The sequence below is a fragment of the Jaculus jaculus genome, chromosome 9, assembly GCF_020740685.1.
Source record: "Jaculus jaculus isolate mJacJac1 chromosome 9, mJacJac1.mat.Y.cur, whole genome shotgun sequence".
In the NCBI taxonomy this organism is placed as follows: Eukaryota; Metazoa; Chordata; class Mammalia; order Rodentia; family Dipodidae; genus Jaculus; species Jaculus jaculus.
The window spans coordinates 86125870-86138488 of NC_059110.1; the positions used below are offsets into that span (position 1 = coordinate 86125870).

At 51.9% G+C, this 12619-nt stretch overlaps 1 protein-coding gene across 6 annotated transcripts in view; it reads left to right on the forward strand.

The window, feature by feature from the left end:
* The window catches only part of Myo18a (myosin XVIIIA), a 104479-nt gene that overhangs the window by 64193 nt on the left and 27667 nt on the right, over window positions 1-12619 (forward strand). For all 6 annotated transcript variants that reach the window (XM_045159461.1, XM_045159463.1, XM_045159462.1 and 3 more), the window contains 4 exons: window positions 652-838; window positions 1532-1775; window positions 5712-5821; window positions 9035-9100. In XM_045159461.1, coding sequence (XP_045015396.1) covers window positions 652-838; window positions 1532-1775; window positions 5712-5821; window positions 9035-9100 — 607 coding nt within the window. The remainder of the gene's footprint in view (window positions 1-651; window positions 839-1531; window positions 1776-5711; window positions 5822-9034; window positions 9101-12619) is intronic.

The window sequence follows — 12619 nt, forward strand, 5'->3', positions numbered from 1 at the left end:
CCCGGGTTCAAGTCCCCAGAGCCCACATAAGCCAGATGCACAAAGTGGTGCAGGTGTCTGGAGTTCATTTACAGTAGCTGAAGGCCCTGGCGTGCCTATTCTCTATCTGCCTCCTTCTCTCTCAAGTAAATTTTTTTTAAAAAAATAAGGAAAATAAGCATGCATCTCAGAAACCCCACAATCACATAAGCCCTGTCATCCATTATTTCAAGCCATCGCTGATTATTGACACCCTGTCTGCTACAGGGCCTTGTAGATGCAGTAAGATAGCACATTCCCTTGCCCTGTGGAGTTTGTTCTAGTGTGATAGGGGAAGGTAATGAGCAGGAGATGCAAAATTAGTAGAACATATAGTATGTTAAACTCTACACTGGAGACACTCTGCCCTCTGCGTCCTTGGTGAGGGAAATGAGTGGATTGATCTCTCTGCCTGATCCCTGATTCCTGATCCCTGGCTGCTGGCCCACTCTTTGGCTTCTGCCAACCTTGGATTTTCTTTGCCCCCAATTTCTCTATTGAGTATGGGTCATGCTACCCCCACTAAGATGACCCAGGACTCTGGCAACAGCCATATGGGGGTGGTTTGGTGTGGACCTCTTCGTCTCCGTGATTGTGACTCTTTACTCTTCTTTGTCCTCCCACCTCCTGCAGAAAGATCATCAGCAACCTATTTCTGGGTCGAGCTGGCAGTGCCACGGTGCTCTCGGGCTCTGTAGCGGGACTGGAGGGTGGCTCCCAGCTGGCCTTGCGCCGGGCCACCAGCATGCGGAAGACCTTCACCACTGGTGTGGCGGCTGTCAAGAAGAAGTCGCTGTGCATTCAGATTAAGCTGCAGGTGGTGAGTGTTCAGCCAGGCCCCATCCTTCCTTTGGGCAGGCAGGTACTCGGCACCCTCGGGCTATCCATTGCCTAGATCATGGGGTCAATTTAAAAGAAAAACACTTTATTTTTATTTATTTACTTGAGAGAGAGAGAGAAATAGGCAGAGAGAGGGAGTGAGAGAATGGGTGTGTTGGGGCCACCAACCACTGCAAACAAACTCCAGAAGCATGCGCACCCTTGTGCATCTGGCAACGTGGGTCCTAGGGAATCGAACCTGGGTCCTTTGGCTTTGCAGGCAAATGTCTTAACCGCTAAGCCATCTCTTCAGCCCCTTTTGTGTGTGTGTGTGTATGTGTGTTTTATTTATTTATTTGAGAGAGAGAAAGAGGCAGACAGAATGGGCCTCTATCCACTGCAAATGAATTCCAGACACATGCGCCACTTTGTGCATCTGGTTTTACATGGGTGTTGGGGAATCGAACCCCAGTTATTAGGCTTTGAAGGCAAGCACCTTAACCGCTGAGCCATCTCTCCAGCCTGGGGTCACCTTCTTAGTGTTTCTGCTATGTGAATGGGAAGAGTTGCCCAGGCTTACCATATCCTGTCTGGTGATGGGCTACCTGCTATCCTGTGAGGAGTGGAGAGGCTGGCAGCACAGGGCACACAGGTCATCAGAGCCCACTGAGGGTGGTCCCTTTCCTCTTGGCAGGATGCCCTCATCGACACCATCAAGAGGTCCAAGATGCATTTTGTGCACTGTTTCCTGCCTGTGGCTGAGGGTTGGCCCGGGGAGCCCCGGTCTGCATCTTCCCGCCGTGTCAGCAGCAGCAGCGAGTTGGACCTGCCCCCAGGAGACCCTTGTGAGGCTGGGCTGCTGCAGCTGGACGTGCCCCTGCTCCGTGCCCAGCTCCGGGGCTCCCGCCTGCTGGATGCCATGCGCATGTACCGTCAAGGTGAGGCATTTTCTTTCAACCTCCTGGTGCTGTGCCCTGGAGAGGGCCTAACCCTGCCCTGCCTCCCAGATGAGACCCACAGGGCTGGCAGGGCGCTGCCACCCGCTTCCCGTCTTGGGACAGCTCACGGCCTCCTTCCTCACATTTTCTTTCTCCCTGCCCCCGTGGGTTCTTTCTTTTCACCATTCCCAACCCAACTTGTCCCTTTATTGCCTTCCACTTTGTGATTCCTCTCTTCGTCCTCTCCCTTCCTCACTCAAGTCCTCTTCTCTCCCTCCTCCGTGGCCTCCCTAATGCCGCCCCCTCCTCCTCCAGGCCCCTTCTGCCCTTCATTCCTAGCCTGCGCAGGTCAGCTCTACCCATAGCAGCAGATTTGGTGCCCTTTCGGCACCATCTGCCCAGGGGGAAACCAGGTGTTAAATCTCTCTGAAGTACTTAAAATTCCCAAGAAAGGTCAAACAGACCCTTTTTATGGACCCGGCTAGCGGAGGGGACAGGGGGTGACAGTAGTGGTTATTACCCGTACAGTATTTATAGCTCACCAGGTGCTATTCTTGCGCACATTAATTCACAACAACCTCATGAAGGTGGAGCAGTTATCATCCCCAAATAAGGAGACCCGGGCTCAGAGAGGCTAAGTACCATACCCAAGGTCACACAGTGGCAGAACTGGATTCCAGCCAGGCAAGCTAGCTTGAGTCAATCCTTTCAAGCAGGGTTTTGTTTGCTAAAGAAGTTAGGAGTTGGCAGGTTTCTGCTTTTTTCTTTTTTCTTTTTCTTTTTTTTTTTTTTGTCTGTCTCAGCTAGAAATGAAGGCTGGGGTCCCACCCTCACTCCCCCACAGCCAGGTCCCCTTGAGGTAACCCTATGGGCACTGTCACTTTGGGCTTCAGCAGCCAAAGTCAGGAAACAGGCTCCCTGCCCTGCTCTAAATAAATCATCGATCTGTCCCCACGTCTTGATATGGAGTTGGTGTTTATTATTTCAAAACCAGATTGTTACCGCTCTGAACCAAAATCAATGTGCTTTACTCAAACAAGCAGATCGATGGAGACCAGAGGCAGCCGACTCCCCTTCCCCCGGCCCCCAGCCACCATCGATAGCACTGATGATTAATTAAGATGCCAGGCGTCCAGACCTGCTATCCTGGCCCATCAATTTAATTGCAATTCAGATACAATCAATAGCTCACTTTGTCTTGGCCCCTCAGCGCCCCCCGCCTCCTGTTTCAATTATCAGGCACATGCATCAGCCTCTTCTCCCAGCTGGAGGGTTTCCCGGAGCTGGCCAGCCACTGTGGCAGAGCGAGCCCCAGCTGGCTGTCAGCGGCCCGGGTGTGAAGTCCAGGTCTACCTCAGCTGGAGCCTCCGTGACCTTGGGCAAGCTGGTTCCTCCACCTCTTAGGCCTCAGTTTCCTTGGCTGACAGATGTAGCAGACCTGGTCTTAGGACCTCTTTCTCGCTTGAAATTGTGTGGATCTGGAGGAGTGGCTTTCTTGGCCTTCCATAGAGCTCTAGTGAGATTAGCATGGCTGGGGCCACTTCCTGCTGGCCACTGTGCTGACCTTGCTCCAGAGCCATCTTACCCCCACCCTGACCTCAAGCCCAGACACTCTTCAGGGAAAGAGAATTACTAGTTGTGGTTTTTGTTGTTGTTGTTGTTTTGTTTTGTTTTTGGTCCTTTGGCTTAGTGCTCAAGGTCAAGGTGGGGCAGTGAAGGAGTCCTTTCTACAATCCTGCTTCAGGGGACAGAAGACAGGGAAGTTGCATTTCATTGAGCATCCACCAAGTGACCCAAGCTGTGCTTTCCACATATTTTCTCATTTAATCTCCCTGACTACCACGTGGGATAAGGGCTAGGGCCCCATTTGAAGGTGACGAAGGGGACGGGATGTGGCTATAGTTCATGGTAGAGCATTTGCCTGACATGTATGAGGCCCTGGGCTCCATCCCCAGCACCACAAAAATAAAAACGAATGACTAAATAGAAAGTGAGGTTCAAGGCTGGAGAGATGGCTTAGCAGTAAAGGCATTTGCCTGCAAAGCCAAAGGACCCAGGTTCTATTCCCCAGGACCCACATAAGCCAGATGCACAAGGTGACACATGCGTCTGGAGTTTGTTTGCAGTGGCTGCAGGCCCTGGCATGCCCATTTGTCTCTCTCTGCCTCTTTCTATCTCAAATAAATAAATAAATAAAAATAAAGTGAGGTTCAGAAGTGGAATGGCCAGGGACTGGAGAGATGGCTTAGCAGTTAAGCGCTTGCCTGTGAAGCCTAAGGACCCCAGTTCGAGGCTCAATTCCCTAGGACCCACATTAGCCAGATGCACAAGGGGGTGCATGCATCTGGAATTCATTTGCAGTGGCTGGAGGCCCTGGTATGTCCATTCTCTCTCTCTCTCTCTCTCTCTCTCTCTCTCTGCCTCTTTCTCTCTCTTGTCTGTCTCTCTGAAATAAATAGATAAACAAAAAAACAAATTTTAAAAATATTAAAAAAAAAAAAAAAGGAGTGGCTGGCTAAGGCTGCATGTTTATAAGAGGCTGGCCTGGATTCCAAGGCCTGCGTTTGGACTTTGCCTCAACTATAATTTGATGTCCTGTTGTTTTCCTGATCCTCTTGTCTCTGCCTCTTTGGCAATTTCCTACCTTCCTGCGCCGCCACAACCGGCTGATGTCCTGTTGTTTTTCTTTATTGAGTCCGCAAGACTTCGGCTTCTGCATTATCACAAAGTCATGTACTTGCCTGGAGAGCTAGAAAGCATCTCCGAGAATTACCCAGAGCCCCAGCCTTCCTGTGGTCAGCTGTCCTCCTCACCCTCAATTTGCAGGCCTCTCTGAGTGAGAGTTCTCTTCCTTCTATTTTTTTTTTATTAATTTTTTTTTTTCGAGGTAGGGTCTCACTCTAGCCCAGGCTGACCTGGAATTCACTATGTAGTCTTAGGGTGGCCTCAAACTCACAGCGATCCTCCCACCTCTGCTTCCCCAGTGCTGGGATTAAAGACGTGTGCCACCACGCCCGGCTTGTTGTCCTCCTTTGAAAGGAGTTTCTTCCCTTTTACACCTTTCTGTCTTGATGTAGAGCAGTTTTGATGATCCTCTGTGCTTCCTTGCCTCTGTCTGTCTTTCCTGGGCCTTTCCTGCCCCAACCTCTGTCTGTGTCCCTCCATCCTGGAACCTTCTACACAGCTGCTGCTGCTGCTGCTTTTTTAATTTTTTTTTTGTTCATTTTTATTTATTTATTTGAGAGTGACCAATAGAGAGAGAAAAAGGCAGATAGAGAGAATGGGTGCACCAGGACCTCCAGCCATTGCAAACGAACTCCAGATGTGTGCGGCCCCCTTGTGCATCTGGCTAATGTGGGTCCTGGGGAATTGAGCCTCGAACCAGAGTCCTTAGGCTTCACAGGCAAGTGCTTAACTGCTAAACCATCTCTCCAGCCCTATTTGTTTACTTTTTTAACAAGACTTTGTGTTTTTGAGGCAGAGAAAGAGAGAGAATGGGCACTCCAGGGCCACCAGCCACTGCGAATGAATGAACTCCAGATGCGTACGCCCCCTTATGCATCTAGCTAACGTGGGTCCTGGGGATTCAAACCTCGAACCAGGGACCTTAGGCTTCACAGGCAAGCGCTTAACCATTAAGCCATCTCTCCAGCCCAATCTTTTTTTTTTTAATTTTTATTAGCATTTTCCATGATTATAAAAAAAAAATCCCATGGTAATTCCCTCCCTCCCTCTCCCCCCTTTTTTTGAGGTAGGGTCTCACTCTAGCTCAGGCTGACCTGGATTTCACTATGTAGTCTCAGGCTGGCCTCGAACTCACGGCGAACCTCCTACCTCTGCATTTGCTACTATTCCAGACAACACAGTTTCTTCTTGTTCAGGGGGAGGCGAGGCATTGATAGACCTGAGTGTGGATCCCATACTCTCTCTCTCCAGGTTACCCAGACCACATGGTGTTTTCTGAGTTTCGTCGCCGCTTTGATGTCCTGGCCCCACATCTGACCAAGAAACATGGGCGCAACTACATTGTGGTGGACGAGAAGCGGGTAGGTCTGGGTCCTCAAGCCCCCGGCAATTCCCCTCCCTCCATCAAACCCCTAGGTGAAACTGTCCTTCCTCCTCTAGAAATGTCAGGCTGGCTCTGACTCAAGGTCTTGCTCTGGTCATGCAAGGCTATAGCAGTGTGGAGAAGGTGGCCTGGGGCATGGGCAATAGGGACTTGAGAGGAGACGACCTCTTTGGAGTTTGCAACTGGGGGTGTCTGCTTTTTGGTAAGTCAGACAATGGTGCAAGAGCAAGCAGTCCCCGACCTTCCAGTTGGCAGATAAGGACTCTCCTTTCCAGTCCTGCTGGTGCCTGGACCCCTTAGTGTTGGCTTCCACTGCAGGATCTGATTCCTGAAACAGGAAGCCATCAAGGGTTGGAGAAGCATCTCCCCTAGGAGGAGGTTGAGAGGACATGTCCACCTTGGTACTGGAAGCATGAGGCTGCATGCTCCTTACAGCCTAGCATGGCAAATTGATCACTGCAGAAGGTGTGTGTCATTCTAGGCTTGCCACCTTCACTCCCAGAGCCAAAGGGCTCCTTGAGCAAAGAAACCCACCTTCCCTGTGCGCTGGCCTCAGGCCTAACTCTGAAGGTTCCTCAAACCTTAGGAGGCTTCCCTGAAGGAAGAGCACTTTCTAGCCCCAGGAAGGAAGGTCCACAGCCACGCCTAGCCTTTCCCTTTGCTTGTGTCCCACCTTTTACTCCTGAGTCACATTTATAGAAGCTCCAAAGACCTCACCATCCATAGTAGGCCTGCCAGCATCCCATTTGACCTCTTCTCACTGACTTTTTGACCTTCATCCAAGTCCCTCACTCATGGCTACAGGCTACATCTTGTCTAACTGGAAGTACTCTGCTTCCAAGATCTCTCCCCTGCCCCAGGATCTTTAATTCTCTGAGCACAGCATCATTGTAGGTCTCACACCTCCCTTTCTCTCAGGACACTGGCTCTTGGATTCATCAAAACCGTTCCTGTCTAGACTCCTCCCACTGTGTCTGCTCCATCAGTGCGATTCTGAACTTCTTCCCTTCCTGCTCAGCTTTAGTACTATGGCCCAGCTCCTCCTCTTTCCAGCCTTCATCACCCTCGGTTTTCCCAGACCTCCCATGGCACCTGCACTGCCCAGCCTTCACCCTGAACGACCAGCCACTGGGTAGCTGCATTCTTTGTTTTGGATTTGCAAGGGCTATGGGAGAAAGATATGCAACGGTGTACCCGAATTCCTACTGGTTCATGGTCTTCAGGTGGGTCCTTGGGATGGCCCAGCATGTCTTCCACAAATCCCTCCTTACCTGGCCTTGACACTAAGATCGCTTTCTGCAATTCTCTTCTCCTCGGATCTGTCCCTACCCCACTTTACTAGGTCATCTTATTAGCAGATGACCTTGTCTCCACACTCCAGTAAAATCAAGTCTCCCGCTTTGTCTGCCATCTTCAGATTTCTCTTCATCTGCCCCCTTCTCCTTCCTGTCTTGGGAGGTGACCTACCTTTTCTTAAAACTTTTATTTATTTATTTGAGAGAGCAAGAGAGGGAAAGAGGCAGACACACACACGGGGGTTGGGGGGGAAGAGAGAATGGGCACACCAGGGCCTCCAGCCACTGCAAACGAACTCCAGACACATGCATCACCTTGTGTATCTGGCTTACATGGGTCCTGGGGAATTGAACCTGGGTCCTTTGGCTTTGAAGGCAAATGCCTTAAGTGCTAAGCCATCTCTCCAGCCCTGTGACCTACCTTTTTTACAAATACATCCGCTGTGCCTGCCTTGGAACTCATCCCTGCTTGTCCCCCAGAAACTGTTCCCTCAGTAATAACCTCTTGTCTCTTCTTTGGCTTCTTCTGGACCTTTTCTGTCTATGGAGAACTATCCCACAGAGATGACATCTGGGAGGAGCTCTCTGTCTTGTGTCTTATGCTGATCTGTGTCGTGGACCATCCACACTTCCCTCTTGAGAGCCCCACCCAACTCATTTTCCACCTCAGCCGCCTGGTCCCACACTGGCGTCTTGGGGCAGCCTCCATTTATTCCCTCCATATTGCCAGAATCAATGGGTAATTCTGTCCTCTGTTCCTTGAATTATTGGTAACATGTGACTTTGCTGATGGCCCCGTTACTTTTGAAATGTTCCCTGCTTGTCTCCTTTGCCACGACTCCTGGCTCCCCTGATCTCTGCTTTTCTCACCCCCTCTGAGGGTCTCTCTCTCTTCCACTCACCACTCCAGCGAAGGTCTCGCTTCTCAATACTTTCTTGGCTCTGTTCTGTTCTATTCACCCTTCCTGGGCAAACTCATTCACACCCATCACTTCAGTTACCACATATATATCGATGACTCCCAGATCAATACGTCAGCTCTGGCGTCTCTCCTGAGCTCCAGATCCACACTTCCAGCTAGCTGCCTTCTGGGATTTTCCACCTCTGTCCTCTTGCCCACAAGCCCAGCATGTTCAAACCATTCATTCTCTTGCCACTCAAGCCTCCTCTTTTCTTTCGTATTCCCTGCCTTAGGGAGTGACCTCTGAAAATTCAAACTGGGCATGTCCCTTCCTGAGAGAACCCTGAAGGGCGTCCCAGGCACGCAGGGCTCCCCACACTCTCGTTGTTGCCCACCTCTCTCGCGGCACCTCACCGCTCCCGCCTCACCCCGGGAACAGGGAGCCCTTGAGCGTTCCCCATGCTCCCTGTTGTCTTACGTCCTGACCACTTCTTTTTGAGACTGGAGCTCTCCAAGTAGGCTAACAAGCCCCGGGGATCTCCCTATCTTTGCTCCCCAACTCGCCTAGCACTGAGATTACAGGGTCACACCCCATGCCTGGCAGTTTTGTGTTGGTTCTAGGGAGGTCCGAACTCGGGTCCTCAGGCTTGTGAGGCAGGCACTTTACTGACGGAGCCATCTCTGCAGCCTTCTAGCAGGTGCCTGCTTGTAGCCAAACTTAGCAGCAGCGCCTCGAGGGCGCCTCCCCCCCTTCCCAGGCGCCCCATCTGATTTCCATGCCTGCTCTACATACTTTACTTACCTTACTTCCCAGCAAGACGATTTCCGCTTCTAGTCATCTCTGGTCCCCAGAGCAGACACAGTGGTTGACGCCATGGTAACCCACCAGAGGGGCTCATGGAATGAATTATAGGCTGACTGGGATGGGTAGGGGAGGACCAGGTAAGCCTAAGTGGGAGGCTAAGGGTGGGTTTCATACTATCTCCCGCCTCAGGCCGTGGAGGAGCTGCTGGAGTCCCTGGACCTGGAGAAGAGTAGCTGCTGCATGGGCCTGAGCCGGGTGAGTTGCCCACAGGAGGGCAGCTGAATGCTCACTTCCTGGTCAGATAGCTGCCCCTTCCCAGTCAGACTTTGGAATCTCTCTGCACCCTTCTCCCCACTGTTCACTCAGGGGCTATGCCTCTTTTGAGGCCAGGAGCTAGGGGTAGATGTTCCAGTTGCAGCAAACTTGCCATTCTCACCCTCTAGATAACCAGCTGGTTCAGGGCCACAAACATCTTCGTGATGTCAGGGTCGAGTGGGTTGAAAGGTATCCCTGGGCGCTGCCTGAGGCCCGTGTGGGGAGTGTGTAGAGCCAAAGGGTTGGGCTCAGAGAAGGGCGAGGCTGGGAGACGCCAGAGGCAGAGAGAGTGTCCCAGAGGACTTTCAGGGTCCAGGAGAGCCACCACCTGCCCACAGGCTGAATTCCTCATCTGTGTGGAACGTAGTGCATAAAAGATAGGCACGCCTGGCCCTGCCTGTCAGTGTGCCACATCATGTCACTGCAAAGGGTCAGCTGGGCACACTTCCCATAGGCAGAGTCTTGCCTGCCTCTCTCCCCAGGCTAGGAAGCTTGGCCAGGCAACATCCACGTATGTGCTGTGGGAGTTATGATGGAGGGAAGGAGGGAAGGAGGGCAGGGGCAGTCCGAGAGAGGAGAGTGGACCTGTTCTTCTGTCAGCAGAGAGGGAATGGCTCTGGGCCTGTGGACTCCACGGGCAGTGTGAAGTGATGCTTGTCCTCAGTCCTGTATCCTGCATGTTGAGTCAGGTCTTGGTTTCTCCTGCCATTCCCTCACTATGAATCCATTCTCCTCCATTCCTGTGTCTCGTGTTGTCCCGGGTCTGTCTCTGGTGTCCTCCTGGGCTTTCTTGTTTTTCCTTTAGGCCTTAGCAGTCCATGCTGCCCTCCCTGCTTTGCTTTCTCATCCTGTTTTTTTTTTTTTTTTCTTTTTCTCCCCTTGTTCTGTGTTCATTTGGTCATACACTTTTGGTGTAATTTTCTGATTCTGGTCTCTGGGTTTTGTTTGTTTTGTTTTAGTTTGTCTTTTTCGAGGTAGGGTCTTACTCTAGCACAAGCTGACCTGGAATTCACTATGTAGTCTCAGGGTGGCCTTGAACTCATGGTGATCCTCCTACCTCTGCCTCCCAAGTGCTGGGATTAAAGGCGTGTGCCACCACTCCTGGCCCATTTTCTGTTTGTTAAATATTTATTTATTTGCAAGCAGAGAGAGAGAGAGAGAGAGAGAGAGAGAGAGAGGGAGAGAATGGGTGTACCAGGGCCTCTAGCTTCTGCAAACAAACTCCAGATGCATGTGCCACCTTGTGTACCTGGCTTTACATGGGTTCTGAGGAATGGAAACCAGGTTGTTAGGCTTTGCAGACAAATGCTAAGCAGGCTAATTGCTAAGCTGTCTCTCTAGCCGGGTCTCTGTCTTGTTTGCTGTATCTGGCCCATCTTTTTTCCTCGCTGACCGTTCCCCACGTCTGCCTTTTCTTAGACTTGGGGGGCCTGCCACCTGGACTTGCTTACTGGGCCTGCCTCTAGTTCAAGACATTCCTTCAGCCTCTTGGTATCCCCTGGGTTAGCTCACACCCAGGCTTCTCACTGGGCTCCTGCCTCTCTAGCAGGCTGAACCACTGATGGCTGGCACCGGGGATGGCACCCCTCCAAGCCGGTTCTCGGTTTCCCACGCATGTCTCAGCTAGAACAGGCTTGTTCAGGTTGATCCTCTTCTGCCCATATCTCAGATCCTCTGCTGTCCTGAGTCCTTCCAGGTGCCCAGCTGAGGCAGGTAAGCCCCAGGGGCCCACTGGTACTGACGGGCAGAGCAGGGTAGGGTTAGGTGTTTGGTTTGGGAGGGAAAGCTCCCATCTTGCAGGCCGTGGTTAGTACTGGCTGGTGAGTGAGGCCTCTGCATGTTTAGCACAATGCTTCAGAGAAGGGAGGAGATCTGAGTCCACCAGGCCCTGGGGGTACAAGCAAGGACTTTAGGAGTCAAACTTGTATGAATGAGTATCCGAGGGAGGAGATGATCCTGACCTTTCACCTACTGCTCACAGGGATTCAGCCCCACAGGTGGTCAAGAGAGGTTTGAGGTTTGCTTCTGTAGCCTTGTGGACATTTTTTCTCTTCCTGTGTTGTTGGGCCATCCTGAGTCTAGTGCTGTCCTGGTAGAATAGCTGTCTCTGTGCGCTGAGCATGTCAGTCTGCCCGTAGGGAACCTGGATAACCCTCCTGCCAGTGGAATCTCAGGTTCTTGCAAACTTGGAAACTGATGGTCAGGTTTAAGACTCATAAAAGATCTCACTTCACACCACTTCTGGGGTTTGGGGAAGCATCACCAATGACTGAGCTGACCTTTATCTGCAGTCAGTCTCCCGGGAACTAGGCTTCCCTGGAGTCACCAGAGGCAACAGTCTCTGAAGGTTTCCCCACCCTGGAGAGGGCCTTGGGACACTGTATCTGAGCGGCTCCGAGTACTTCATATTGCCTCTTACCCATCAGGTTCCTGTCTCCGTCCCACAAACTGGGGTTTTCTTTTTCTTTTCTTTTCGTGTGTGTGCGTGTGTTGTTTTTTGAGGTTGGGTCTCACTCTAGCCCAAGCTGACTTGGAATTCACTAGTCTCAGGTTGGCCTCAAACTCATAGCAACCATCCTACCTCAGCCTCCCGAGTGCTGGGGTTAAAGTGTGTATACCACCATGCCCGGCATCAGAAGGGGGTTTTCTGTATTCTGTGCCAAGCGGGAGTGGGCATACTCATGGTGTCCCTTTGCTCTCAAGAGTGCCAGAGTCACTTCTCTTCCTACAGAGCTTTTAGGCTCCAACTCTGAGCAGCAGAGAGTGAGAAGAAGGGCTGAGTGTGGGGTGCCTAGCTGACTCTTCACTGGCCTGCCCTCCAGCCCCCAAACCTGTATGACAGGTCCCTTACTAGAGCCAACTCCCGCCCACCTCCACTAGCTTCTTCACGAGGGTGAAACCTGGGGAGGGGTGGGGCACTGACATGAAAGAGAAGATCGGCTGGAAGGAAGCTGAGCAGGAGGGTGAGAATACAATCCCCCCACCACACACACACACACACACACACACACACACACACACACCCTGCATCTTCTCAGACATCTCCCCATCATCCTCTTCACCCGGTTTCTGGCTCCTAGAGCTGTGCTTCGGTCTTGGGCTTTGGCACAGGGGGCATTGCCAGTGCCTCTGGCAGTCCTGCGCAAGCATCACAGACATTGCTGAAGGGCAGCCTCTCCCTGTTTGACCAGTGAAGGCTTTCTTCTCCTCTTTGCCCTGGTGGTATTTCCTGTGGTGCCCCTGCCTTCCACCCCTCTTGGAAGTTAGACTTCCCACCTCAATCCAAAGCCTTCCATTCCCAGCCTGACCCTTCCCCGGCAGCCTTCCCCGGGCTCCTCCCCTCCTCTCTTGGGCAAGTGGATTTTCAGGCTCTTCCTAAAGCCAGGGCCACACTTCCTGGCCTGCCAGTTTCCTATGCCACCTGCCTGTTTCTCCAGCTCTTTGCCTTGTCTCCCTTTC